This window comes from Eubalaena glacialis, chromosome 15 (genome assembly GCF_028564815.1).
Source record: "Eubalaena glacialis isolate mEubGla1 chromosome 15, mEubGla1.1.hap2.+ XY, whole genome shotgun sequence".
NCBI classification, from domain to species: Eukaryota; Metazoa; Chordata; class Mammalia; order Artiodactyla; family Balaenidae; genus Eubalaena; species Eubalaena glacialis.
Window position 1 is genome coordinate 14,620,994 of NC_083730.1, and position 25,648 is coordinate 14,646,641.

A 25,648-nucleotide genomic window follows, 5' to 3' on the forward strand; every position below is an offset into this window, starting at 1 on the left:
GTTCAGCCCATAACAGTCAAGGAGTTTTATTTTTGTAGGTCCTCATGCAAGTTTTTAAAGGGCAATTGACAGCTTTTCTAGAAGTGTGAGAGACTTGCTTTAGCTGTATTGAGGCTTTCTCTCACCTATAATCTTAGAAATAGGACTAACTAAACAGGTGGAATGGAGATGAGTTTTAACGTTTCACCACGTTTGCAGCATCATGACCCTTCACCTTGGAATACTTCCAGCATGTATGTCCTGAGAATAAGGACAATCTCCTGCAAAGTCACATCATCACACTTAAGAAATTCACCATTAAGTCAGTAATGTCATCTAATATACGGTCCATGCTCAAAAATGTCCTTTATCACGGTCGAGTTTTCCCCCACCTCAATCCTGGATCACATCAAAGATCATGCACCGGATTTAGTTACCATGTCTCCTTAGTCTCTTATACTCTGGAACAGCCTCCTTGCCTTTGTTTGCCTTTCCACAGCATTGACAGTTTTGAGGAGCCCGTACCAGCCCTACATGTCTTGTTCCCTCATGGTGAAGTTCAAGATGAACATTTTGGCACAGCAATATTTAGCAATAGTTCACTGCGTCACTGCAGGAGGACGATGACACATCAGTCTGTTCCATTATGGGTGTGCTAAATTAGACTTTTGGTTAACGTGATATCTGCCTGATCTGCACATTGTAAGGATGACTTTCCTCTTTACCGTTTAATAAGCAATCTGTGAGCCGATACTTTGAGGCACGTAAATATCCTGCCTTTCAATAAGCTTTCATCCAATGATTTTTAGTATCTATTGATGATCTTTGCCTAAATCACTCCTACATTGGAGATGGCAAAACAGTGTTTTTTAAGTTTAATCAATCGTTTTCTTCATCTATAAACCAGCATTCGTCAATTTAAAAGTACCGCCCCCCTCCCCAATTCCTCTCTTAATTTCCCCCTTCTCTTCCTGTATGTTTTTCCCTTTGAGTATCACTGTGGAGTCACAGATCCTTTTTATAATTCAATGTCTTATAAAAATACTACCTTTGTCTTAGTCATCTTGGGCTGCCGTAACAAAATACCATAGACTGGGTGGCGTAAACAAAAAAATTATTTCTCACAGTTCTGGAGGCAGGGAAGTTCAAGGTCAAGGGTTGGGCAGGTTCAGTTACTGGTGAGAGATCTCTTCCTGGTTTGCTGGTGTCTGCTTTCTCCTGTGTCCTCACTTGGTGGAGAAAGGGCTCTGGCCTCTTCCTCTTCTTAAAAGGGACTGATCCCATCATAAGGGCTCCACCATTATGACCTCATCTAAACCTAATTACCTCCCAAAGGCCCCACCTTCAAACATATTGGGGGTTAGAGCTTCAATCTCGGGGAGACACAAACATTCAGACGATCATTCTTTTCCATGTTCAAATGTTGCCAAGTTTGGTCAGTGCAGTTTGACCACCTTCAAGCTGACTTCTGTGGCCTCTGACATGTCCCCATCATTCTCACCTGATGGCACTGTAGGATGATCCAGGCTCACTTTGTATTTTCCCTGCCCTGACCTGGAATCAGCCACTTCCCAAGGATTTCAGGTTTTTTTTAGTGAGAAACAGTATTTAGAAACCAAGATCTAGGAATGAAGAATGCTCATTGTTACCGGACTATCATTGTTTCTAAATTTTTTCAGTGGACAAAACTTAGAAGTACATATCTATTATTTTAAATCATGATTGTATTTTGATGGTTCCAATTTAAATTCAGCACAACTAATTCCCTCTTACCTTCCCTGATTTCAGTATTTTTTTACCTCCCTTTTCCCACAGTGGGAAAACCCTGTTTCCCAACAACATCAATATAGTTGCTTATTTGTTCTAGCATGTAGTATATATTACGAAATAGTTTCAGAATTACTACGGCACTGGCACGAATACCAACCATAAACCAACTAAGTAAAGTTCAAGATTGCTTGGCAGGGACTTCCCTGGTCCAGTGGGTAAGACTTCGCGCTCCCAGTGCAGGGGGCCCGGGTTCGATCCCTGGTTGGGGAACTAGATCCCGCATGCCACAGTGAAGATCCCAAGTGCCACAACTAAGACCCCGGGGCAGCCAAAATAAATAAATAATAAATAAATATTTTTAAAACAAAGATTGCTTGGCAGATATTATTATTAAGAAATGTACCCCCCAAGCGTGCGTGGAGTGTTCATGCTCAGTAGTTATATGAACGCAGCTATGTTGTCCATCTGAGTTCAGTTCACTTGTTTCTGTTTATATTTAATTTTAGGGTTGATTTTTTCTTTCTACTTCTCTGATGTAATTATTTTGGGGGATACGTAAAATGTTCACAGGACTCAAAAGTCACAACTGTATAAAAGATATACTGAGAGAGGCCGCACCTGCACATCCTTCCTCTCCGTTGCCACCCCTCCACTTACTGATGACCGTTTACATTAATTGGTTTATTCTTTTGAGTTTATTTTTGTAGAAATAAGCAAATATATATTCTTACTCCCCTTCTTAATCTTTCACCTTGCTTTCTTTTCACCTGACAGTATAATCTGGCTGTCATTCCAAAGCAGTTCATAGCCGCCTTTCTCATTCTTTTGTACGACCACATGCTACTCATTGGGGGAATAGAAATCAGTTAGTTTCGATGAATGGGGATTTAGATTATTTGTTCTCCAGCATATTGCTATTGCAAATAATGGTGAAATGAATGAATTACCTGTGAACATGTTATTTTGTATTTATGGAGGTGTATTTTCAGAGTGGATACTTAGAAGTGGAATTACTGGGTAGAAGGTAAAATCATAAGTAGCTTTATTAGATAATGACGCATTCCCCTCCTACTGATTTGTTCTCTCAAGAGCAGTGTTCGAGAGTGCCTGTTTGGGGGTAGATTATTAGAGCCCTTTTTAGTTAGAATAAGGAATTATCAGTGGCTCTCAACCCTCACTTGACATCACAATCACCCAGGGAGCTTTTTGCAGATATTTACCTTGGAACCAAACCCCCCAGGCACTGATTTGCTCAGCCTCCAGTGGACTTTATGAGGCATAGATTCAAATTATTTTGTCGAAGTACTAGTTTAACGTCTAAGTTTAGTTACCAACATAGTAACTCTTTCCTTTAATGAACTTACTGTTCTGGGAAGAGGTAAATGAAAGCGTACTGTTAAATGCATGAATCTAATCATGCTCATGATTTCTGAATTGCCTACAAATACTGGTGACCATATATCCTTAATTTTTCAAAAATGGCCTGGTTTCTATCAGTTTTCATTCATTCTACAAGCATTTATTGAGCACTTACTGAATGCCAGTCATTGCTTAGGTACTAAGGAAAGACTACAAGACAGACCAGATCCTGTCCTTAGGGTATTCATTCTGGTTGGAGGAGACAGCAGGTAAAGAGGAGGCCACTGAACCCCTCGGTTGGCCAAATATGGGGTGTGTGTAGGTTTTTGCCCTTAAGGAACTCACTTTCCAATGGGGGAGACACAAGTAAATAGAATATGATCATTATAGAAAGGGGTCCTTAGAGAACATACTAGTGGCATCTAACCCAGCTAGAGGGATGAGGGGAGCCTTCTTGGAGTTGGTGATGGACATTTGGGCTGAATTTTTCCATACTAAAAGTGGGAGGGACAGCATCCCAAGCTAAGAGAATGATGTGCGTGCAAAGGCTTAGCAGTGAGAGAGGCACATTGCTTTTAGAGAAATGTAAGTGCCTCAAAGTGGCTAAAGTGTGGGCTTCGAGCCAGGGCATGACAAAAAGAAGATTGGATAAGTAACCGCAGGCCACATCACCTGCTCCAGTGCCTGGTGCATAGTGGGTGTTAAATAAATCATTGGATGATTGATCGCACGAATGATGACTTGCTGATTTGTGGAATAGAGCAGTTTTGCATTAGTGTTTTGCTAACTACATTCAAGATAAAAGGAGTTGGAGTTCCCAGTGCATTTGATATTTTATCTTGTGGATAAAGCTGATTTTTTTTTTTAATGTAAAAGGCAATCAGATTATGAAAGTAGCCATAATTGGGAAGGGTCACCTGGATGATGTATTGCCCCATTCTGGATTGATGGACAGAAAGAAAAATCTCTTCAAATTGTTTTCACAATGTTCCTGTCTCTTTATCTGCTTATTATAATCCAGCTTCAGGGATAGATGGCATTTTAAAAATGCGTAGTCCTTTTGGCCCTGAGAGCCCTCGGAATGTTTCCCATCAGCTAAAGAAAAACAAACGGACTAGACTAATAGACAGCACTTGTGTTCAGTGATGTTAGCTGTAGAATGACTTCCTCAGGAAATTGTGTTGTGTGTGAGTCTGGTTCTGTGGTTTCATTGATATTCCAAATTAGACTGGAAAACAGAGGAATTGCGACAATTCAAGCAATCATTTGAAGGACAGGAGTTCTGGTGGAAGCTGGAATTGAATTTGCAGCTGTAGCAGTGGGTCACTGTGAATCACCTTAGATTTGACTTTCTTTAAGGCTTTGCTACCTCTTCCCTCCTTTAATGTAGGTTAAATTCGACCTTGTTTCATTTTAAGTTACTCAATATCTTGAGAGCATTAGAGAATTATTTTCCGAAATAGACCGGCTATCTCAATAAACCAACGTAATCTGATTCCTGTGACCTACATCGGCTAATGGCTGATGAGACATCCATTTTCATTTAAATCTATATTTGTTGTTTTATTTCTACTATTATTATGTCTCTATGAAAAGTGTCATAATATGCATAAAGCAAGGAAACAGCTATTTTCTCTGTTGGTAAGAGTCATTGAGTTTAGTAGAAACATAGAACCAGGAACAAGGAAGCTCGCTGCCATAGTATAACTGGCATAGAGATTTGAAATATGCTTTACCATTTCTTCTGCTAAAATATCTTGAATTAAGCAGATATAGATTAACCGTGTTATTAAAGGTACTCATAAAATAAGAACAGACTGACAAAAGCTCAGCAATGTGAGACATAGAAAGTTACCATTCGGTGATTGAAAACACATGCTTGATACCAGGCATGACCTAATATAGGTGGGCTCCATATAAGGGTGGCTTCTAAAATCCTATCAGTTTTATTTGCTGGCCTGACTCTATTTTAATTTGTTTTCTATCAATACTTTAAAAATGAATGCTTGTTAAATCAGACTGTTTTAAACTCAAAGATAGAGTTTGGGTAATTTTAAAAATATTAACTTCCTGTTTTTAGATACAATTTATGACTATTCTAAGAAAGATGAGTTATTGAGAAATTTTTTCACAAATGAAATGAAAGCTGAAACTCAGTAAGTTATTGGTAGATTAAATAGACTTAAGTTAACAGGGTAGTACATGGCTATTTGGGAAATGTATTTGCCTTACTGAATTGGGATAGAAGTTTTCACCAAATAAGACTTATCAATTACTTTATTTAACTGAACTGCTAGCTTTGGAAAATAAGTATTCTGTACTATAAATGTACATATTTTTATGTTTTAAGTAGTTTTAGTTAGGTAATATGTCTATACATGTGTGCTTAAAAAAAATTAAATATCCACATATTGTGAATAACAATACCAACTTCCCTACTTATTCAAATCCAAAATACTTTAGGATGACTTTATTCCAACCAAAAAAAATATCAAAAGGATATTGCGAAAGGCTTTGGTAGAAATTATTGTTAAGTGTTGGTCATTACTGATTAATTCAGATATTCTGACTATCAATTGTTTAAAAATATGACTTAAATATTTTACTTTGGGATTCCCTGGTGGCACAGTGGTTAAGAATCCACCTGCCAGTGCAGGGGACATGGGTTCAAGCCCTGGTCCGGGAAGATCCCACATGCTGCAGAGCAACTAAGCCCGTGTGCCACAACTACTGAGCGCATGAGCCACAACTACTGAAGCCCGCGCACCTAGAGCCCATGCTCCGCAACAAGAGAAGCCACCGCAATGAGAAGCCTGCACACCGCAATGAAGAGTAGCCCCCGCTCGCCGCAACTAGAGAAAGCCTGGGCACAGCAACGAAGACCCAATGCAGCCAAAAATAAATAAATTTATTAAAAAATGAAATATTTTACTTCCCCTAAAATTGAATGTATTTGATGTGATGGAGATAAAATTGCAATAATTCTATAACAAAACCAGTTTAAGATGTAAGAATTGTCCGTCTCTGTTATTTTCAAAAAAATGAATTGGATCTTATGTGGCCTATATATAAAAATATACTAACAGATCATGACACATATATATCCCCACACACACATGCTATATTTAGAATATGTATTAATATTCTAAAAAGGTTACATAATTTAAAAAAAGGTTTTGGAAGTAAATTGTTCCTTATTTGATGATGGGACCTTTAAGCTTTAATATTAAACAAGAAAGCTTTTTTTATTTCTTTTAACAGAAGTCATTTACATGTAAAGTTTTTAAATAAAATGAATCTTTTTTTTTTAATCTGACATAGAGCCTGTATTTTTACAGTGTTTTTTGCTTTGAGGGTACTTGGTGAGAGTAGGGGGAACATTGTGTCCTCAATTGCTTAATTTTTTTCCTTGCAGCCAGTTTAAATGCTTTGTGCACGGTCTTGGATATAAAGATTTGGATAATCCATAACCTCACATTTCAATTTGGGGCTCCTTGGAAAGTTGAATTATTTTAGTTGAGATAAAAAGAGAGTAAGTGTACACTTTAATGTGGTGTCATTTAATAAAGGAGTGCCTGCCATGAACCATCTAAAGATGTGTCTGTTTACAGAGGAAGAAGGCACTCCGATGAATAAGTAACCAAGGGAGAGGTGGTGAATCTAGCATTTCCCTGCGTTGATTCTATAATCACAGCCCGGTGTTGATTGAGAAAGGACTTTACGAGGCAAGAAATGGCTGTGGGCCCAGAGACAGTCCTTATTTGACAATGTGATGATCTAATAATAATCACTCTGGCCCCGCACAACCCCTTACAAGTATTTTACTGTAGCTTTTCAGAGGTGCGAAGAATGGGAACACTGCTAAGGTTTAATCTCTAGAAACTTAAACATTTGTGATTCATAGTTCTCTTCCCCCACCTTCATTTTTTCTAGAGGGCCTATTAATGAAACTACCTATTTCTTTGTTGTCTAATAATTGGCTAGGTGAAATATAACTTCATATAAATAAAAGTATGCAGTAAAGCTAGTTTCCCAATAGCTGTCTAAGTTTCACATGGAAGTCAGGACTTCAGTAGTTAGAAAATTTCAAGACGCAGAGAGTATTGGGCCATCTCTGTAACCTCCAGACCCCTCGCTGCTTTTCATTAGAGCCACTCTCCTCAAAAATGCTACCTCCAGCCAGTGGTCTGAACCGGAGACTGGGGGTCTTTCCCTCATTCCTCCCTTGGTCTCCCCTCTCTCTCTACTTCCATCTATCTCCAGGTCCTCTTCATTTTCTCTTCCCTTTTCCTCCATCCTCATGGCCTTCATTCCAGCCTTGCCCATCCTTCCCTTTCAGCTGAACCCCTGCCAATTCATCCCCACTCTGCTGCCAGGGGAGCTGTTAAAAATAACACACAGTGGAATATTACTCAGCCATAAAAAAGGGATACATTCTGATACCTGCTTTAACATGGACAGACCTTGGCACACATGCATAGTGAAATAGGCCAGACCCAAAAGGACAAGTGTTACATGATTCCACTTACACGATGTACCTAGATAGGTAGTTCCTTGGGACAAAATGCAGAATAGAGGCCACCAGGGGCTCGGGGGAGGGGATGATGGGGAGTTATTGTTTAATGGCTATAGAGTTTCTGTTTGGGATGATGAACAAGTTCTGGAAATAGAGAGTGGTGATGGTTCCACTACATTATGTACTTAATGCCACTGAATTATATTTTTTTAAATGGTTCAAAATAATAATGATAATGCAGTTGTGATTGGGATGCCTCTCTCCTGTGAAGTCTTCACGAGCCCTATCACCTCCCAGATAAAATCCAGGCTCTGTGTAACAGGAAGGGAGGGGTCGCTGTTCCATTCCTTGGAATCCCACCTCTTCCTACAAAATAAGAACTCCCACTACTGCCTTCTCCTGGGGGCCTCGGCCTTCCTCCAAGCCCCTTGCTGAGAGCGGGAAGAAGGAGAAGACGGGGTCCTGCTTGGCCTGTGCTCCCCCCACCCCACCCTTCCCCCTTCCTCCGCCTCTCCTCCCTCTCCCATCTCTCAGACCTGTTCACCCTCCTTGGGGGCTTGTGTTGCTCACTGCACCTGCTGCCACCTAGAGACCTGGCCTTTTCCAGCCTGCGGGGACAGCTGCTCTGATCATTAGGACCAGAAGGGGAAGGAGGAAGAAGTGCCTCTGGGCTTTGGGGCCCGGCTGTTTCCTCCAGTCTTGCTTTAGAGCGATGCGGCCGAGCGATGTTTTAGCCCCCGCCTGCTTTGTCATCTGCTTGTCCACTGAGCTCAGAGCCTGGGGGAGGACTGTGCTTAATCGCTTGACTAGTTAGCACTGCTCCAACCCCACCACCCTGCGTGGGACCCAGCCTTCTCCTTCCTGCCTCCTGAGATGGCGATCGTACCTGGAAGAGCCAACTGGATGCCAGGCACTGTTCTAAGTGCTCTCTGTGTGTTAATGTATTTCAGTCTGAACAACCTGTGAGGTAGGTGCTGTTATTATCACCTTTTACAGAGATACTGGAGTCACTTGCTGGCGGCTCCGGGCTCTGGGCCTTGTTCCTAACCACCCCTCATTCTGTCACATCTAGAACTCTGTGCTTTTGCATATGCTGTGTCCTTACCTTGGAGTTAAAATGCCGTCTTTTTCTGAAAAAAATCTTTCCTGGCTTCCCCAGACAGATAGAGGTGCTCCTTTTTCCATTTCTGTCGGATCCCCTGCCCACCCCCTGCATTAAGCCCAAATCACACTTGTGCTGTAGTTATGTGAGCATGGTTGTCTTTGCAGTGATGGGCCCCATCTTTTTCTCTTTCGATCCTTCAAACCTAGAACAGTGCCTCTTAATACATATTTGAATGAATGCATTTGTAGTAGTATTTGCTACTCTAGGGTTTTCTCCGTGAAGTTGAATAAACACCTTATATACAAACGTCATGGTCCTGGGACATCTGAAAGGAACCTCGGAGTATTGCTATTTTCCCCTAAGTCAAAGCCCACAGGTAGGGTTTTAAATACACAAACGAATTCAAAGATAGAGAGCAGAGCCGCGGCTGGGAGGGACGGGGGTCTGGGGTGGAGGTAGGAAGGATGGACTGGATGAGGTGCAAAAGGGACCTTTGGTGGTGGAAATAGCTTGATGGGCACAGCGGTTACACAGCTGCACACATTTGTCAAAACTCATTGAACTGTACCCTTAAAATATGTGTGTTTTATTATTGATAAACTTTACCTCAAAGTTGACTTAAAAATATAAGAAAGCAAGAGGAAAAATCTTTTGGATTTATTGTTTGGTTAGGAAAGATGAGTTAATGATTGATGGCCTTTGGTTGCAGCACTGTTCAATATCTAATTTGGGAGGTTGTACGTTTTTTCTTTTCTTCTTACCTTGCCTAAATGGAGAATCAACCCTCATTGAGTTACTGCAGCAGGAAGTAAGAAAAAGCAGAGGTAATGAGCAGACTGACAGCTGACTCCCCATGGCGCTTAATTTTAGTACCGATGCCTTTAGGAATTCTTTGCAGCTTCAGTTTGAGGCTTAACTCGTGTGATGAATCATCGATATTGAGGGTAGGTAGGGAGGCTGAAGCAATGAACACTCTCTGCTCAAAGAAAATAATCCCATGAATGCCTTTTGAATAGGCTTATTTGAAGTGATAGCTATAAAACCCACCAGGTTTTTAATGTGCCATCCTTTTTTCAAATGTTTAATATAGAATATTCTCCAGGTAACCTGAAGAACTCTTAAGAAATAAGGAAATCCAAAAAAGAGGGGATATATGTATACATATAGCTGATTCACTTTGCTGTACAGCAGAAACTAACACAACATTGTAAAGGAACTATACTCCAATAAAAATTAATAAAAAAAGAAATATATATATATAAATTTTTTTTTAATGTGTGAAAGTAGGTGAGTCTTAACAATTAGGTGGTTTTTAAAAAATTGAGCCAAGACTTTCCTGCCCTTCCAGCCTTAAGATGCCTCAAATTAATGAAACTCTCACTGTAAATCATCCATGTTCTGTGGCACTTTGAAGGAATGCTCCACATGTTTGGGAAATGTACCCAATGTCCCTTCTTGGTAAAGGTGAACCATCAGAAGATGCTTCTGTATAGGGCTGAGATTCACCTGGCCAAATCTAAATTTGTTGAGCTACTGAATGACTATGCAGATGAACACAAGAATTGTATCCAAAGTTCAGACCATCAGGAGGCATTATCATGGTGTCTTTGTGACATTCCATCGGATGAAGGCTTGTCTTCAATCTGGTGCTGTCATAATGACTTCTAGAATCATTGCTTATTTTGTTGAAGCAGTGGATCCATATTTTTAAGTGTGAAGAAAGTTTGGAACCCTATCTGTATGTTCTCACTAATGGTACTTGCTGTTGGTGAGACAAGCAAATGTTTGTCATTGTTAATGTTCTCTGCTCAACTCTCTTTCCTCCTGTTGTCTGGGAATAGTCATTCAAAAAGACAATGCATCTGTAAAGCTGATATTCCCTTAATGTCTTCCCAAATAACTATGAAAATATTTTGCATTCTGTAGCTTGACAGAAAACTCAGTTAAGATAACTCATGTTAGAGCAATAAGATGATTTGAGGATGGGTATCTCTGGAGTAATATACTGAATTTCTGGGATTAAGGATGGAGATGATGAGAAATGATGTAGATCTGAGGTCAGCAAATGATGTCCTATTGGCCAGATCCCATATGTGGCCTGTTTCTGTAAAGGCAGTTTTATTGGAACATAGCCTCTGCTGCTCCTTGACATATGGCCTGACTGCTTTCACACTTTGGTGGCAGAGTTGAGTATTTGCGGAAGAGCCTGCATGACCCGAAAAGCCTAAAAGCCTAAAAGATTTATCATCTGCCCCTTTACAGAGGAAGGCTGTGGGTCCCTGAAGTAGATGAAATATAATGGGAAAACATTAAAAAACAAATTGCCTTAAGGTTTCAGTGGTTGGAATTTGTGGTTGGGTAAGAAATAGGAGTGGGGATGCACGTGTGTGGTTCATATTATGAAAATGCAAATATTTACATAGGAAGTTTGTCAGGGGCCTTCAGAGGTTCTCTGTCCCCTGCACATGAAGAGCAGGGGCAAAGGGGACCCTCCACAGAGAGAGACCTCTGCTCCCCAGGGCACTTGCCTACTCGGACAGCCCCTCAGTCCTTAACTCACAATCTTGGCCCTCAAACATCCCCCCCAGTGATGATTTAATGTGCTTCCCTGGCATTGGGCTGTCTTTAGATATCGCAAGGTATCGCTGCCTTGCGATACCATCTTAAACTCCTGCATCTCTTGAGGCTTGTGAGCTCAGAGCCACCTTGCTGTCTGGGATGATGCTGACATGGGTCAGATGGAATGCTTAATCAAATAAAGGAAATTTCGGTGTCCTTCCCTCTGACTCTTCTTGCTCTCCAGTGTCTCTGAAGTGGAAAGAACAGTGGGCCAGCTTAGGCTCCTTGGGTTCCAATATCCTTTCTGGCTCTAACAGGCAGTGATAGTTTTTTGCTTAGTGGTTCTGTCTAAGCCCTATGCATGATCAGTTGAATTCATATGATCACTTGAAGAAGAGTCTCCCTTTCAGTGCTTTGTCTACCCTTCCCCTCGCCTTTGCTTCTCTTTCCACAGATCAGGTTGCACAGTCAGGGTCCTTGAGGGCAGAGACTCTTGTTGCCATGGTGACCCCAGTGCCTTGAGTAATGCTTGGCACTTGGTGGATTCCCAGTAGATATTTGTTTACCTCCTACTACGTATTTTATCTTAGTAGATGTCCAGCCATTGGGAAGACTTAGGATTTTTGTTTGTTTTCCATTCCTTTACTTTACTTATGTGCCTGGCTTGTCGGTTCCTTCAGCTCTACTCAGAATTCTAGGAGTTGGGGTAATTGATCTTTTCCCCTTTGCTGTGCCTGTCTGTCTAATGGCATCTTTTATCATCCCCTCTCTCCAGGGAGTCTGGGGATCCCCTGACAGTCCTTTATATCTCTTCTCTACCTTTATGACCATCTGCAACTTTTCTCTTTGCCGTCATTGGGTGATCAGAGCAAGTGAAGATGAAGCTGTGTGTCTGATTGATTCCAGCATTAATCTTGGCCTCTCTATGAGCCAGACAGTTATGCAGGCTTCTGCTCAAGGGACAGTTGGAACCACCTTCAAGTAGTAGCAAGTTTGGATAATGGGAATATCTTGCTTGAGCTGAGAGGGTTATTGATTAAACATAAATAGTTATTCCTTTGATAGTTGCTGCAAATCGAGGTTGTGGCTGTTTCTTTTAGGGTGTTAGCTCTCTTTAGACTCATTCATTAAACCTAAGGCCTAAAGGAAGAAACTTCTAATATGTAAGATGCTTCCCATTTATTTTAGATGCCCACTGTCTCACGTAAACCTGAATGAGATCATTGACAGTTAATATGTATAAATGATCTGTCGGATGTAATGACTATAGAACAAACAGCCTGACAGCTCTGTCATGTTGTTGAAAACCCAGGAGTGTGGTTAGCAGTTATTTAGGTCAGAGAACTATTGTTACTAGAAGGGACTCTAGGGGATCATCTAGTCCAGTGTCCTTGGAGGTGAGGACACTGCAGCTCATGGAGAGGTGATTTGCCTAAGGTAACCCAACTACTTATAGGCAGAATTAGAGCTAAAATCCTTACCTCCTGATTCCTAATAGTAATGATTATCTGATAGATATTAAAACGAGCAAACCAACAAAAACCAGTGGTTATTATCAGTCGTGGCAATAATGAAATTTGGCTTTAATTCCTAAAAATGTCTTGGTTCCAATATACTTTGATTTTAAATATTCATCACCAAGCTGTGGATAGGTCAAATGCATTCATCTTTTCCCTACCTTGACTTAAATGAAATGCTCCTATGTAAATACATCTCTGGAAACTGTGGTTCGGTTTCAGCTGCTTGGTTTTCAGCTGGAAACTGTGGTTCGGTTTTTGCAGCGACAGGATTGGCACGTGCAGAGGTATGGCCCCTACTCTGTGTCCAGGTCCATCGGGCTCGTGGTTGTCCCATTGGGCAGTGCTGGCAAGGCTAGCCCTTTGTGTGGCAAGTCCCCAGGCTGACCATGGCGTTCTGGTCTGCTGCTCTTTGCCCATTTAACCAATGACCTCTCTCTCTACCCTGCCTGCGTCTGCTACCGGGGCCAGTCGGCCTCCAACACCGTCACCGTCCTTTGCCCCGTCCCCCTTGGTCACTCAAGACTTTTAAGTAACCATTCTCACTTTCCAGAATTTTTGCATCTTCAAATACACAAACTGTGATGCTCATAGGAGAAAACAGGGCAACTACTAAAGCTTGGGCCCATAGAATTCTCACTTGAGATTTGTCAGAGTCCTGGAATCCACTGCCTTCTCCATGAAAACAGAGTGTAGTTATACCAATCGGACTTTACACGTATTAGGCAACTGTATCCTGAAAGGGTTGCTCTCTGCTACCAGAGGACCAAAAGTCAGCCACACATCTTGTCACTGCCAGCCATTCCTATTCTTGCCATTAATCGGAGTGTTTGTCAAGATCCAATATAACTAAACGGTCTTGCCAGCTGAAATGCCAGATTAAATGGAATCGTAATTAATTTCTTCAATCTCAATTCAAATATTTACATTTTCTTGAAAAATTAAGTAAATGACCTGCGTCAGAAAGACATGCTATTTTAAGAGAATAAGAAGAGCAGTATAGTGACTAGTTTAGTCTCTGACTTAGAGATTTTTCTCAACACGACCATTGAATTTAAGATCATTGTGTAGACCATCAAATGGAATGATTCAAGGTCAGCCACATGTAATTAATATCAGTTCGTGTCACAAGTGGGGAGAGGCTTCATAGTTGATGTCACAGACGCGGATCTAAATCAGAACGTATGAAGAGTCTTTATAGTATAAACAGAGTAAAACTACCTGCATTATAGTCGGCGGGTTTCATATTCGAGAATTTCATATCCAAGGATACAGAGGGCCAGCTGTCCTAGGCCATTTTAAATAAGGGGCTTGAGCATCCTTGGATTTTGGTATTCGAGAGGGGATTCTGGAACCAATCCCCCGCAGATACCAAGGGACGACTGGATATATTTCATCAGCTTTTCTATCCTCATGTGCCGAGACTTCTAAAAGCAACTGGAACTATAAAAATTCAGTGTTGGAGACCTTTGCTTTTTTACCACCCACTAAATTCATGGGAGCACTTTATCACACCCACACCTTTAATAATAAAAGTGCTTAAAATTATACAGTTTTTAAAAAAGAAGAAATTTTATTTTATGAAAATATATCGATGTGGTAAAGCAACAAATGTCCATTGCCCCTAAACAACAATTACAATATACACACCCCTCTAGTTTTGGCATTTTCCCTCCAAGTCACACCTTCCTCCATTTATACAAATCTCAGTTTTTTTAACTATTTTAAAACCAGGGTGTGCATTAGTATTGAGTTCAGTGATGATTCAAGGTCTTTAATTTGTATATTGTACAATTGACATTATTTATGAAACTACTGTTTTCTTTTAATTTTAAAGTAATTTTTAATTAAGGTAATATATATTGTCTTTTTTTGGCCGTGCTGTGCAGCATGCGGGGATCTTAGTTCCCCTACCAGAGATTGAACCCGTGCCCACTGCAGTGGAAGCTTGGAGCCCTAACCTCTGAACCACCAGGGAATTCCTGAAACTACTGTTTTATGAAGATACGTTTGAACATAAATTCTAGATCGTAAGCCACAGTTAGTTTGAGAATGTCCTCCCTTAGCTGCTATTCCTCTTTTTGTAGTCTGTTTTTTTTGTGTGTTTTTTTCTTAATTTTTACTTTAGGTTCTTTCAAAATAAACTGTTAAAAATCGTTCCAATATATTTCAGTTTATACCTGTTCTTATGCGTTCTACCAAAATACTCTTTTCTTTTGAATTTGAGTATTTACTTTGAGCATCATGTCTTGCTCCTGTAAGGAAACTAACTCCAAAGACAGGTCTCTAAAGCAGTTGCCAGTGTGTGCTTGTGTATCCTGTGTTTGACTAGGAACTCCAAGTTTCTTTTTTAGCTTACGTGGACCTTGTTTCTTCTGTAGTTGACTCATATCTTTTGAGTTTATAATGAAAGGGAGAAAGAAGATTCATCATTACCTTTGGTCCAGAGCCTCATAAATTTTCTTCTCTTTACCTAAATAGTCATCATCATTACTAATTATGCTACAGGAAATAAACTGGAATTCAGTATGGGCAGAATCAGTGTATAAATCAGAGAGCTGCCATGCTGTCAAAATGACCTGAGTGGCTGAGCACAGAAGATAGGAACTGTTTTCCCCTTCTGCCTTTGTGTTCAGCCTGTGTTGTAAGGCCTACACTTACTTGGATAGAGTTGAAAATTGAGTTGTATAATCTAATTTTAAGGGAACTCAACACCAATTAAGTGAACATTATTTGGAACATAAATTCATGAATAAAATTGCATGTTGGTTTTGTTGAAAAATGATGGTGTGGCAGGTCTTGGGGCAGGGCCAAGAGGAGTACTCGCCTTCCTCCGCCCAAGCTGTTGCACACGGCCATACTTTGAGAGCTAGGAAGTGCCTGTGGGTAGACCACACCCGCCACAGTGTGGAGTCCAAGTCAGAAGGAAGGAGGGATTAGTTCCAGGGCTCCCTGAGCCCTTCACTACCTGGCAGTGCCTGAACACACTTGACCTTCAGCCACAAACTCTATCACCCCTCATTAGCCAGTGAGGAAGCAGGCTCTAGAAGCTTTAGGACTTGTTCCAGTGGCACCGCTGGTGGTGACAAAACGGGGATTTGACCCAAGATTCTTTGAAGCCAAAGCCCCTATTCTTCCCACTCTGCTAAGCTGTTTCCCACATTTTTCTATGGAAGGAAGGTAACTAACGTGGAAGTAGAGAACGGTAAGAAAGGAACTGGTGGTCACTGTTTCTATATTGGCGTCACAAAGTATTTTTTTGTTCCCAGCTCTCTTTACATAGAAGGTGGTTGCCCTGACTGCCATTGTTAAGGACAGCTTTCTCCAAATTCATAAAATGGCGGGAATCTGTGCTTTTTTTTTGTACCCCTCCCCAATGTTTTTTAAATTGAAGTATAGTTGATTTACAATGTTGTGTTAGTTTCAGGTGTACATCAAAGTGATTCAGATATATATACATATATATATATATATTTTTTTTCTTTTGCAGATTCTTTTCCATTGTACTTTATTACAAGGTATTGAGTCTAGTTCCCTGTGCTATATAGTAGTTCCTTGTTTATTTTATATATAGTAGTTTGTGTCTGCTAATCCCAAACTCCTAATTTATCCCTCCCCATCTCTTTCCCCTTTGGTAACCATAAGTTTGTTTTCTATGTCTGTGAGTCTGTTTCTGTTTTGTAAATAAGTTCATTTGTATCATGTTTTTAGATTCCACATATAAGTGATATCGTATTTTATTTGTATTAATCTATCTGAGTTACTTCGCTTAGTATGATAATCTCTAGGTCCATCCGTGTTGCTGCAAATAGCATTATTTCATTCTTTTTTATGGCCGAGTAATATCCCACTGTATATATATACCACGTCTTCTTTATCCATTCATCTGTCAATGGGCATTTAGGTTGCTTTCATGTCTTGGCTATTGTATACCCCTCCCCAATTTTGTCATTTCTGCCACCCTAGTTCATTATGATCAATCTCTGCCCCCCACCCTCCCTTTAACATTCACATCTTCCTATGATTTATAATATTATGGCCTGCTCTCTATCAGCGGGCTTTAACAGTGAGGATAGATAAGAGCATTGGTTAAGATTCACCAGCAAACCCTGCGTTCGGTTTTTATTTTCTAAGAAAAATTAAGTTCAGTACCTTGGGTATAAAATTAGAAGAATTCCACCCTCATTGCTGACACTTTGGGGATTTCTGCTTCCGTTCCACATTCCCCACCTCAGTGTCCATACACGTTTTCCTTTCTGAGCTTCAAACACTACCTTCTGCGTGGACCTGTGGCTAGCAGACACCGTATTGAACAGCACAGACCAGACCATCTGGCTGTGAGCCCCCTAACTTGCTTGCTCTGCCCCTCTTTTCTCAAATTTCTCTACTCTGAAAAGAAAAAGAACTGTTCCTTGATGCTCTTCCCTCTAAGCTATCATCCTATCGCCTGACATCACTCTGCATCACAGGGAACTCTGCTCCTCACATGCCAGTATCCCGCCAGTCTCCATCATACCCCTGGTCCCCTGCTGAAACCACACCCCCAGAATGCTAGTGACCTCCTGGTCGCCACACCTCAAGGTCTTTTCTCAGCGCCCACTGCTCATGGCCCTTTGCTGCCTGGAACGCTTTCATCTGGGGTATGTGCTGGGAGGGGTTCCTGGGTTTCCGCTGATGTCTGCCCCTATTCTTCCTTTTAGCCAGGCTTAACGATAAGTGCTCCCTAAGGGTCTCTCTCTGCTCTGCCTTGTCTGTCTCTGGTTGATATCTGTGCTCTGGAGATGCCACCTAGGTCTCTGAGATCTGGTTCTGACTTTGCTCTGCAATATCGCAGCGCAGAGTACTAACCACTGCGCGATCACGGTGCGCCACAGTCCCTGCGGCTGCTCTGCAGTATCAGATCCATATATTCAGCTTTCTTTTGACTCTTTAACATCTTCCTGAATAACTGATTTCTTTTATCTTCCTAGCCCCGCAAATGGAATATGGCCCAAACAGAACTCATCATCTTTTTCTTTGCCATCCCTATTTCTCTTAATAATACCAGCCTCCCCTCAAGACTTGACCTTGGACTTCTTCCCCCTTACAGCCTCATTGTCACATGTGGCCAGATCCCACTTGACCCCTGTAGGACCTGTCAGCACTTTTCAGCTCTTCATTCTCATCAACACTGTTGACTTCAGCTACTCATTATCTCTCGTCTCATATTATAATAGCTTCCCAGCAGGTCTTTCCAGTCTATCCTGAATATAGCTACCTGATGAATCATTCTCATATTCTTAACCTTTCTGATGTTTTCCCATTGCTCACTAGAAAGTCCCACATCCTTGGCACTCGAGGCTGTCCACGGTCTGTGGTCTGTGGTCTGTGGCCCGTGCCTGGGTCTGATCACCTCTCCCCTTCCTGTGGGCCCTGCTCTCCCTGGCTGGGCCTGTGGGAGGGTGCTTGCCAGTTCTATGAGAATTCTGTTTCTTTAGAAGGCATCTGTATCAAAGACCTAAACTTACAAGCTAAAACTGTAGAACTCTTAGAGATGGCATCTATAAGTGACTCTTGGGTTAAAAAAAATCTTCTAGCCGGTGTCACAGCTAGAGTATAAAAATAATTCTGTAATTGCTCACCCCTTTTCCTTTGCTCATGCTGATTTCTGAACTTGAAAATAACCTGTCCCTGATTTTACATGTCTGAATCCTCTCCCTAATCCAGATTCTTCACTGAGCCGTCCTTTATTCCTCCAGCTCCAGTAAGACATGCACCGCTGTATTTCTATTATAACTATTTACTCGCATAACTATTTAAGTACCTCCAGGCTGGGAGTTTCTTATGAGTGGGGACAAGGTCTTTGTTACAAGGGACAAAAGTAAATATCATAATGCTTGACACATGGTAAATATTCAATGAGAATTTGAATGAATAAATGAATGGAAGAGAAAATATATTCACTAGTTCATTCTTGCCTAACTTTAAATTGCTTAAGAGTAGTATTTGGGTCTGATTCATCTTAATATCCTACCATGGCTAGCTTTGTGCATAACAGATACTCAGTAGATATTTCTTTTTTATTTTTATTTCCTTTTTCAGCTTTATTGAGGTATAATTGGCATATTAAATTGTAAGACATTTAAAGTTGACATCGCGGTAATTTGAAATGTGTCTACATTGTGAAAGGATTCCCCCATCTAGTTGATTAACATGTCCACCATCTCACATATTTATCTTTTTTTTTTTTTTGGTGAGAACATTTAAGTTCTACGGTTAGCAAATTTCAAGTATTCCATAACTATTTCTTGAATTAGTGGATAGATGAGTAGTTGATTATATTAATAATATGAGCTTTCTCATATGCTCATATTATTAATATATTAATAATGCGGGATGCTATGTTACTATATTTTTACTTTCAGTAATTTAAGTGCTCTTACTACAGCTCATATTATTAATATATTAATAATGCGGGAATGCTATGTTACTATATTTTTACTTTCAGTAATTTAAGTGCTCTTACTACAGCTAAAATATTTTTAAATGTTTCTCTTTTGATTGTCAACATTAATTTTTATCAGTGATTATTTTTGACTTTAAACTTTTTCTGCATGTTTAATTTTGATTTTAACAAATCGTAATCATTGGGGAGGGGTGCATTTTTAATTTCACAAAGGAAATTGGAAAGAAAAAGAAGGTTCACTTTTTAAGAAAAATGTGAAGGAGGTTTTCTGTGTTATTAGCGCCTGCTTCTGGGTGTAGGTGGGGTTCTAGGACTGACAATTATTTCTACAATAGTGGTTGAATAGTTCTTTCCAGTGTCATCATGGCTCCATCCAGAGACACATAATTTGGATGCTTCTTTGGTGGCATCATTTTAATTACCTGTGAGAGAGGAACAGTCCTAACCCATATCAAGTGAGCGAGCTAGTTACATGAAATACCTGGATTTGTAAAGTTGCCTGTATCTGGCAGTGAATACTTACAGGAAGATAAGTAGAGTCAGAAAAAGAAGGTCAGAGGATCTAAGGAAAGAAATTTACTTTTAGGAAACGCTACAAACTTATTGGAAACGAGAGAACTTCTGCAGTGTATTTAGAAGAACGATCCAGAAGAACAGCAGACTCCCTCTGTATACCCCATAGAGATACTTGTTTCTTCAGAAATAAGCAAAGTATTCGCGGAGACAATTCGTCACTGCCCACTGGGCATTACGGGAATCCTACAGTGTCACAAGTGGGAAACTCTACCCTTTTGACCTGGTGTCAAGACTTTTGAGCAGTTGTATAAATCCATCTCAACTTGTTTGAGGTAATTAAGCTGGTTTGCATTTTTTGTCTCCTTCAGAAATGAACACGCCTGAGTATGCTAGATGCCTGTGAACTCCCCGACCCCCCGGCGACGTTGGAAAGACTGGAAGAAAGAACGTGGCGGAGTGGTGGGCTCTGAGAACAAGCTCCTTCCCCTCGGCCTTGGCGTTCCTGCCCGCAGTCCACCATGGAGACGCTCTCCCAAGAGTCTTTGCTGGAATGTCAGATCTGCTTCAATTACTACAGCCCCCGGCGAAGGCCCAAGTTGCTGGATTGCAAACACACGTGCTGCTCGGTGTGCCTTCAGCAGATGAGGACGAGCCAGAAGGACGTGAGGTGCCCCTGGTGCCGGGGCATCACCAAGCTGCCCCCGGGCTTCTCCGTGTCCCAGCTCCCGGACGACCCCGAGGTCCTTGCCGTCATCGCCATCCCGCACGCCTCCGAACACACCCCAGTCTTCATCAAACTTCCGAGCAATGGGTGCTACATGCTGCCCCTGCCCATCTCCAAGGAGCGAGCGCTGCTGCCCGGAGACATGGGCTGCCGTCTGCTGCCCGGGAGCCAGCAGAAGGCCGTCACCGTGGTGACCATCCCGGCAGAGCAGCAGCCTCTGCAGGGCGGGGCTCCGCCCGAGGCGGTGGAGGAGGAGCCAGACAGGCGGGGCGTGGTGAAAAGCTCCACCTGGTCCGGGGTGTGCACTGTGATCTTGGTGGCCTGCGTCCTGGTCTTCCTTCTCGGCATCGTGCTCCACAACATGTCCTGCATTTCTAAGCGCTTCACTGTGATATCCTGTGGCTGAAGAGGGCCGCGCAGAAGTCTCTTGTGGGTGCCAACTAGGGGTTGAGCAGGTGTTGGTGATGGATCGCGGTGAGGAGATGGGGGGCCACGCTGATCATTGGGTGCCGAGTGCTGGCCTCTGGGCTGCCACTTGATTTACCCACGACAGACACGAAGGGCAGAATGTGAGGTCTCAGCAAGATACCAGGCAGAGCGCTCTGATTATTGGTGGCAACAGCTTCCAAGACGATCGCATGCATCCTCATAATCATGTATTAAATGGACTGTAATTTATGATTTCTCAAAAATCATGTTGCCAGATAGACCTATTCTACTTAGATGTTAAACTGTGGAAGTGCATACAATGTGATCTTCTCTAAATGTGGTAGATTAAAACAAAGATGCTATGTATACAAGTAGAATTAAATCTGAGAATCCATGTAAAAATTCAGTGATGACATGCAGTGCTGGTTTCTTTCCTTTTTAAAAAAATGAAACCCAGTCTTCATTTAGTGGCTAAGGCCTTTTATACTTTTTGAATGGCACCCAAATTAAAATAAGTGAAGTGGACAGTTGTTTTTTCAGGAGGATATTTGAACAAGGGTTTCCAGTGTGTTGTGTTTTGTCACGTACCTCCATTTTTCTTCCCTTGTAATTAGAGCTCGCTATGTGTTTATTAAACTGAAAGCCCAACAGGGGAGCAATAAACTGAGTAGTAATGAGAAATGCCTAATCCCACAGGAAACCTACATGCCAATTTTTCTCAAGCCATCTCACAAAATAAGAATTTTAAATGTAAATATTGTGTATTTGTGTGTGTGTGTGTGTGTGTGTGTGTGTAATTTGATTTACCTCAGGTTTTGAATCTTTTCAGAAGAATCCCGGGAGTAAGACTTTGTGGGCATGAATGAGTCCGGGATCTAAAATGATGGCCACCTCAAGCGCACCGGTACCCACCCAGCGAGGTGTCACAGACACGTCACTTCCAAACTTGCTCCTCTTCTGTGTATTCAAGTCCTGTATTCTGTAAGGCACTAAGGGAGAGGAACAGAAGATTCTGTCTTTTCTCCCAGTTTTGATGTATTGTAACAGCCATGAGTGTTGGTAAACAGTAACAGACTTGGACTGGCATTTTAAGACAGTCCATGATTATTTTTTGAAAGAGATTGTTCCATGAGAGTTAACTCATTTTGAATTCCAGTTTCCTCTTGTTGGTATAAGTGAGACTCTCTCTTGTATTTCAAAATATGTTTTCATTGAGAAAAATGGCAAGGTGAAGTAGCAACTCACATTCCCAGTTTAAGTGGACCAGTTCATCATAAATGCTCAGACGTTTTTAAATGTGTGCCTGCAGATGCTCGTGAAGGAAGATCTGCTGGTCTTAAATGATAAATTTCTGTCCCTGAATGTGTGTGCGTTCAGACATAGCTGTGAGCTTTACAGTTCCCTTCTAGTTTCTCTTACGGAATTCATGAAGCAAGTGGTATGTGCCAAGGTCCCCGCTCATAAACAGGTCTGTGTATGTTCCATTGAATCCCTGAAAATAAGGGACAGAAAAATAAGCAGTGACTGGCTCCAAAAAGTAAGGCTAGAAAAAGCCCTTAAGACTGAGATAATTTAATTTACTTATATGCTAAGTGTTACCTTCAAGCAGCACAAAATATGCACAGTAAAGTGATGGAATTAATGAGATAAAGTGACAATATAATGAATAGAATCCCAAGCTAACCCTGTTTGTTCATTGACATGAGGATTTGATATAAAAATATGAACATGGGTTTTTCAAATCTTTCAAATTTGTCATTAGACCTTTAGGAAATGTATTTGAAAGCTCAAACTAGAAATTAGGTTAAAATGCCATTTTATTGTGTAAGCTATTGGGCATTATACAACAAATAATCTAGGATTTATTTGGTATTAATAATTTAGCTACCCCATTAGCTGAATGCTATCCTCTATTATGTAACCTAATATACTGCTGGGTTAGTTTCAATTTCTCAAACTCTCCCAGGCTGCCGTGATGCATGTCTGACCTAATTTCTATTCCTCTTGGGAAAAAACCCCCACAGAAATGTTACATTAAGAATTCTACATTTCAAATGGACTTTACCCTTGCAATATTAAGTCATGCCATTTTCAAATTAATTTTGTGAATGATGTCTACATATGTTTATGTCCGGTATGAAATGACCAGCCCTGGAGTGTAGTGTGTGATAGAATTCTACATGGTCTGTAGGTTATATATAGACACTAACATATGTGATGATACAGTGCTCTGTGTTTCTTAGTGCAAAGTGTAGAGTACAAATGTCCATGTACCTTTTACTTAAAAACAACCCTGTGCTAGAGCTGCAATTAAGCAGTGCAAAATTAATCGGCTCTATGATAGATTCTTGACGTTACACTTTAGGGTACAGTAACAACCAAAATCAGAGTTTTTCATGTGAGTCTTACTGATTGATGTAAGAACAATTGTTTATGTGGATTCTGCCTGCAGTTATTTATTTGTGTACCTGCTTATCAGGGTGTGCAATCCTGTGCGTGCACATGTCTATGTGATGTCTCAGCCTGCCAGGTAGGATTTTTATAGGCTTAATGATGTTTAATGTTTTTGGCATCCCATTGCTCTGGCCTCTTTGGCCTTTACCCATGATACTAACAACTCATCTACCCCATGTGACTCAAGTCCAGTGACACAGTCAGCCAGAATTCACAGTTGCACATCAATGAAAAAACTCACAACTGAAAGCACAGAAAGAGCTGAAAGCAACCTCTGGTGGCTTCATTTTGTAGTTGAGTCTGCTGGGGCCCCCAGAGGTGCGAGCCCGTTTGTCATTCTGCAGCAAAAGGGGGACCAGAACTTTGTACTGCAGTTTCCTCCTTCCTAGACCTGTGGACCTCTCTGTTGGTCTATGATCTTTTTCAGGGAGGATCAATACCCTTTACTAATTCAACTATTAAGTTTTTTGTTTTTGTAGATTTATATATTCACTTTAGTTAGCATCTACCTCTCTGGGGAATGAAAGGAAGGTTGATTTAGGGATGAGTATAGACAGTTAAAGAGAACCATGTGATCTGAATTTTTTTAATTGCAAAACATTGGTCCCCCCCTCCCACTTGAGCTATAAAGGACAGTGAGTGTTGTGTAAATAGTAAACTATAAGAAGCATGAATTTTCATCTTTATTAATGATCTTGACATAAGCAAGAGAATGCTGAATATGCTAAGTAGAGCCAAGTATGCTGTCAAAAAGCATTGTCTTTGGTACATTTTTGTATAATGACCTGGGGCATAAGTTGTGAAAAGGCAAATGGGTTCTCAGTTCCAGTCATACTTTACGATCAGAAAGCTATAAGGCATTTCCTTTAGGAATATAATTAAGTTTAATCTTGCACATGACTTGAGTGGGTCCCTTGAAGGTTAAAACCGTGTGCTGGTGCAACCTTGGGATCTTCTAGATTGATGCTGTTCAATAGAACTTTCTGTGATGATGGAAATGTTCTGTAACTTATGCTGTCCAATACAGTAGCCACATTGGGTGCTGGGCAACTGAAATGGGATTAGTCTGAGTGAGGAACTGGATTTTGTATTTTATTTAATTTAAAGTTATTTAAATAGATGCCACTCACATGTGGCTAGTGGCTATTATATTGGACAGTGCACTTCTGGAGGGTTGTGCAATGGAATCTAGCATCAAAATATTAATGGAGTAAACAGAGTAAGGCGAAGAAGACAGTTTGTGGTTTAGTAACATGCAGTTGGCTTCAAAAATATATGATCTCAAGTATGACAGTAAAAATGCATCAATTGCTCTTCAGAGTTATTACTTAGATACTCTGGGCCAAGGAATAATCAGTGAAGCTTAAAGAGTGCTCGATAAAGCCCACTTTTCTGGGATCATTAGCTGCATGTGAATCTATTCTCCAAAAATAGTAGTTAGACAGTAGCTCTAAAACGTTTGACTTGCATGACCTGTACTGTAAAATTGTGTTTAGGGTCTTGTGACCAAAAAGTAAATGTTACAGAAAAAAAAAAAAAAAAGCCTAATGAAATCCCTCTTCACTTTCAGGGTCTTACCCAAACGCCGTCATTGCATTAGTAAGGTATGAAATAAAAGAGCAAGCAGGTTTTGCAGTGCTCACGGGGAGTGTTTTGGTTTGCCCTTGAAGTCTGCCAGCTCGTCATTGTATTTGAGGTGAGCATAGGTGGGCATCATTTTTCAGATGCCAGACAAAAACATAGGTACTATTTTTAGAGTGAGATTTGACATTGTTTTCGTCCTGTTTGTTTTTTTTAGTTATCACTGAAAGAATCGAAGATTTGAAGCCTTGCACAAAGACACTTTGTTTTACATTAAAAAAAATTGTCCATGGAATTTAAAGCCTTGAAGGTTATTAAAGTTACTAAAATTGCTTTTTAAGTGAATAAAGGGAAGCAGAAAATTGAATTTGAGATATATTTCATAGAAAGATCAGACTCTTCCTGATAGTACAGTGTTTATTCCAGTCTAGATTTGGTTTTATAGAGCTCTCATAGTTTTATTTGAAAAGCTATGCTGTGTCTAAATTGGTTAGTCTGCTTTTCATTGTCTAAAAATACTGTGAACCAAATGCATTTGCTTCAAATTAGCAGAATTGGGTTGATTTTTTTTTTTTTTTTTTTTTTTTTATAGAGAACTCATCAATGGGCAGGACTCTTTAGTTCATCCTTAAAAATGATTAAAAATTTTTTTGCCCAATGATAGTTTTTCTTTAGACTTATGAGGAAATTAGAG

General features: G+C 40.7%; 1 protein-coding gene across 4 annotated transcripts in view; it reads left to right on the forward strand.

The window, feature by feature from the left end:
• The window catches only part of RNF152 (ring finger protein 152), a 76,496-nt gene extending 51,063 nt beyond the window's left edge, over positions 1–25,433 (forward strand). For all 4 annotated transcript variants that reach the window (XM_061170075.1, XM_061170073.1, XM_061170074.1 and 1 more), the window contains exon 2: positions 20,135–25,433. In XM_061170075.1, coding sequence (XP_061026058.1) covers positions 20,285–20,896 — 612 coding nt within the window. In that variant the 5' untranslated portion in view covers positions 20,135–20,284 and the 3' untranslated portion in view covers positions 20,897–25,433. The remainder of the gene's footprint in view (positions 1–20,134) is intronic.
• Positions 25,434–25,648: the final 215 nt, after the last annotated feature.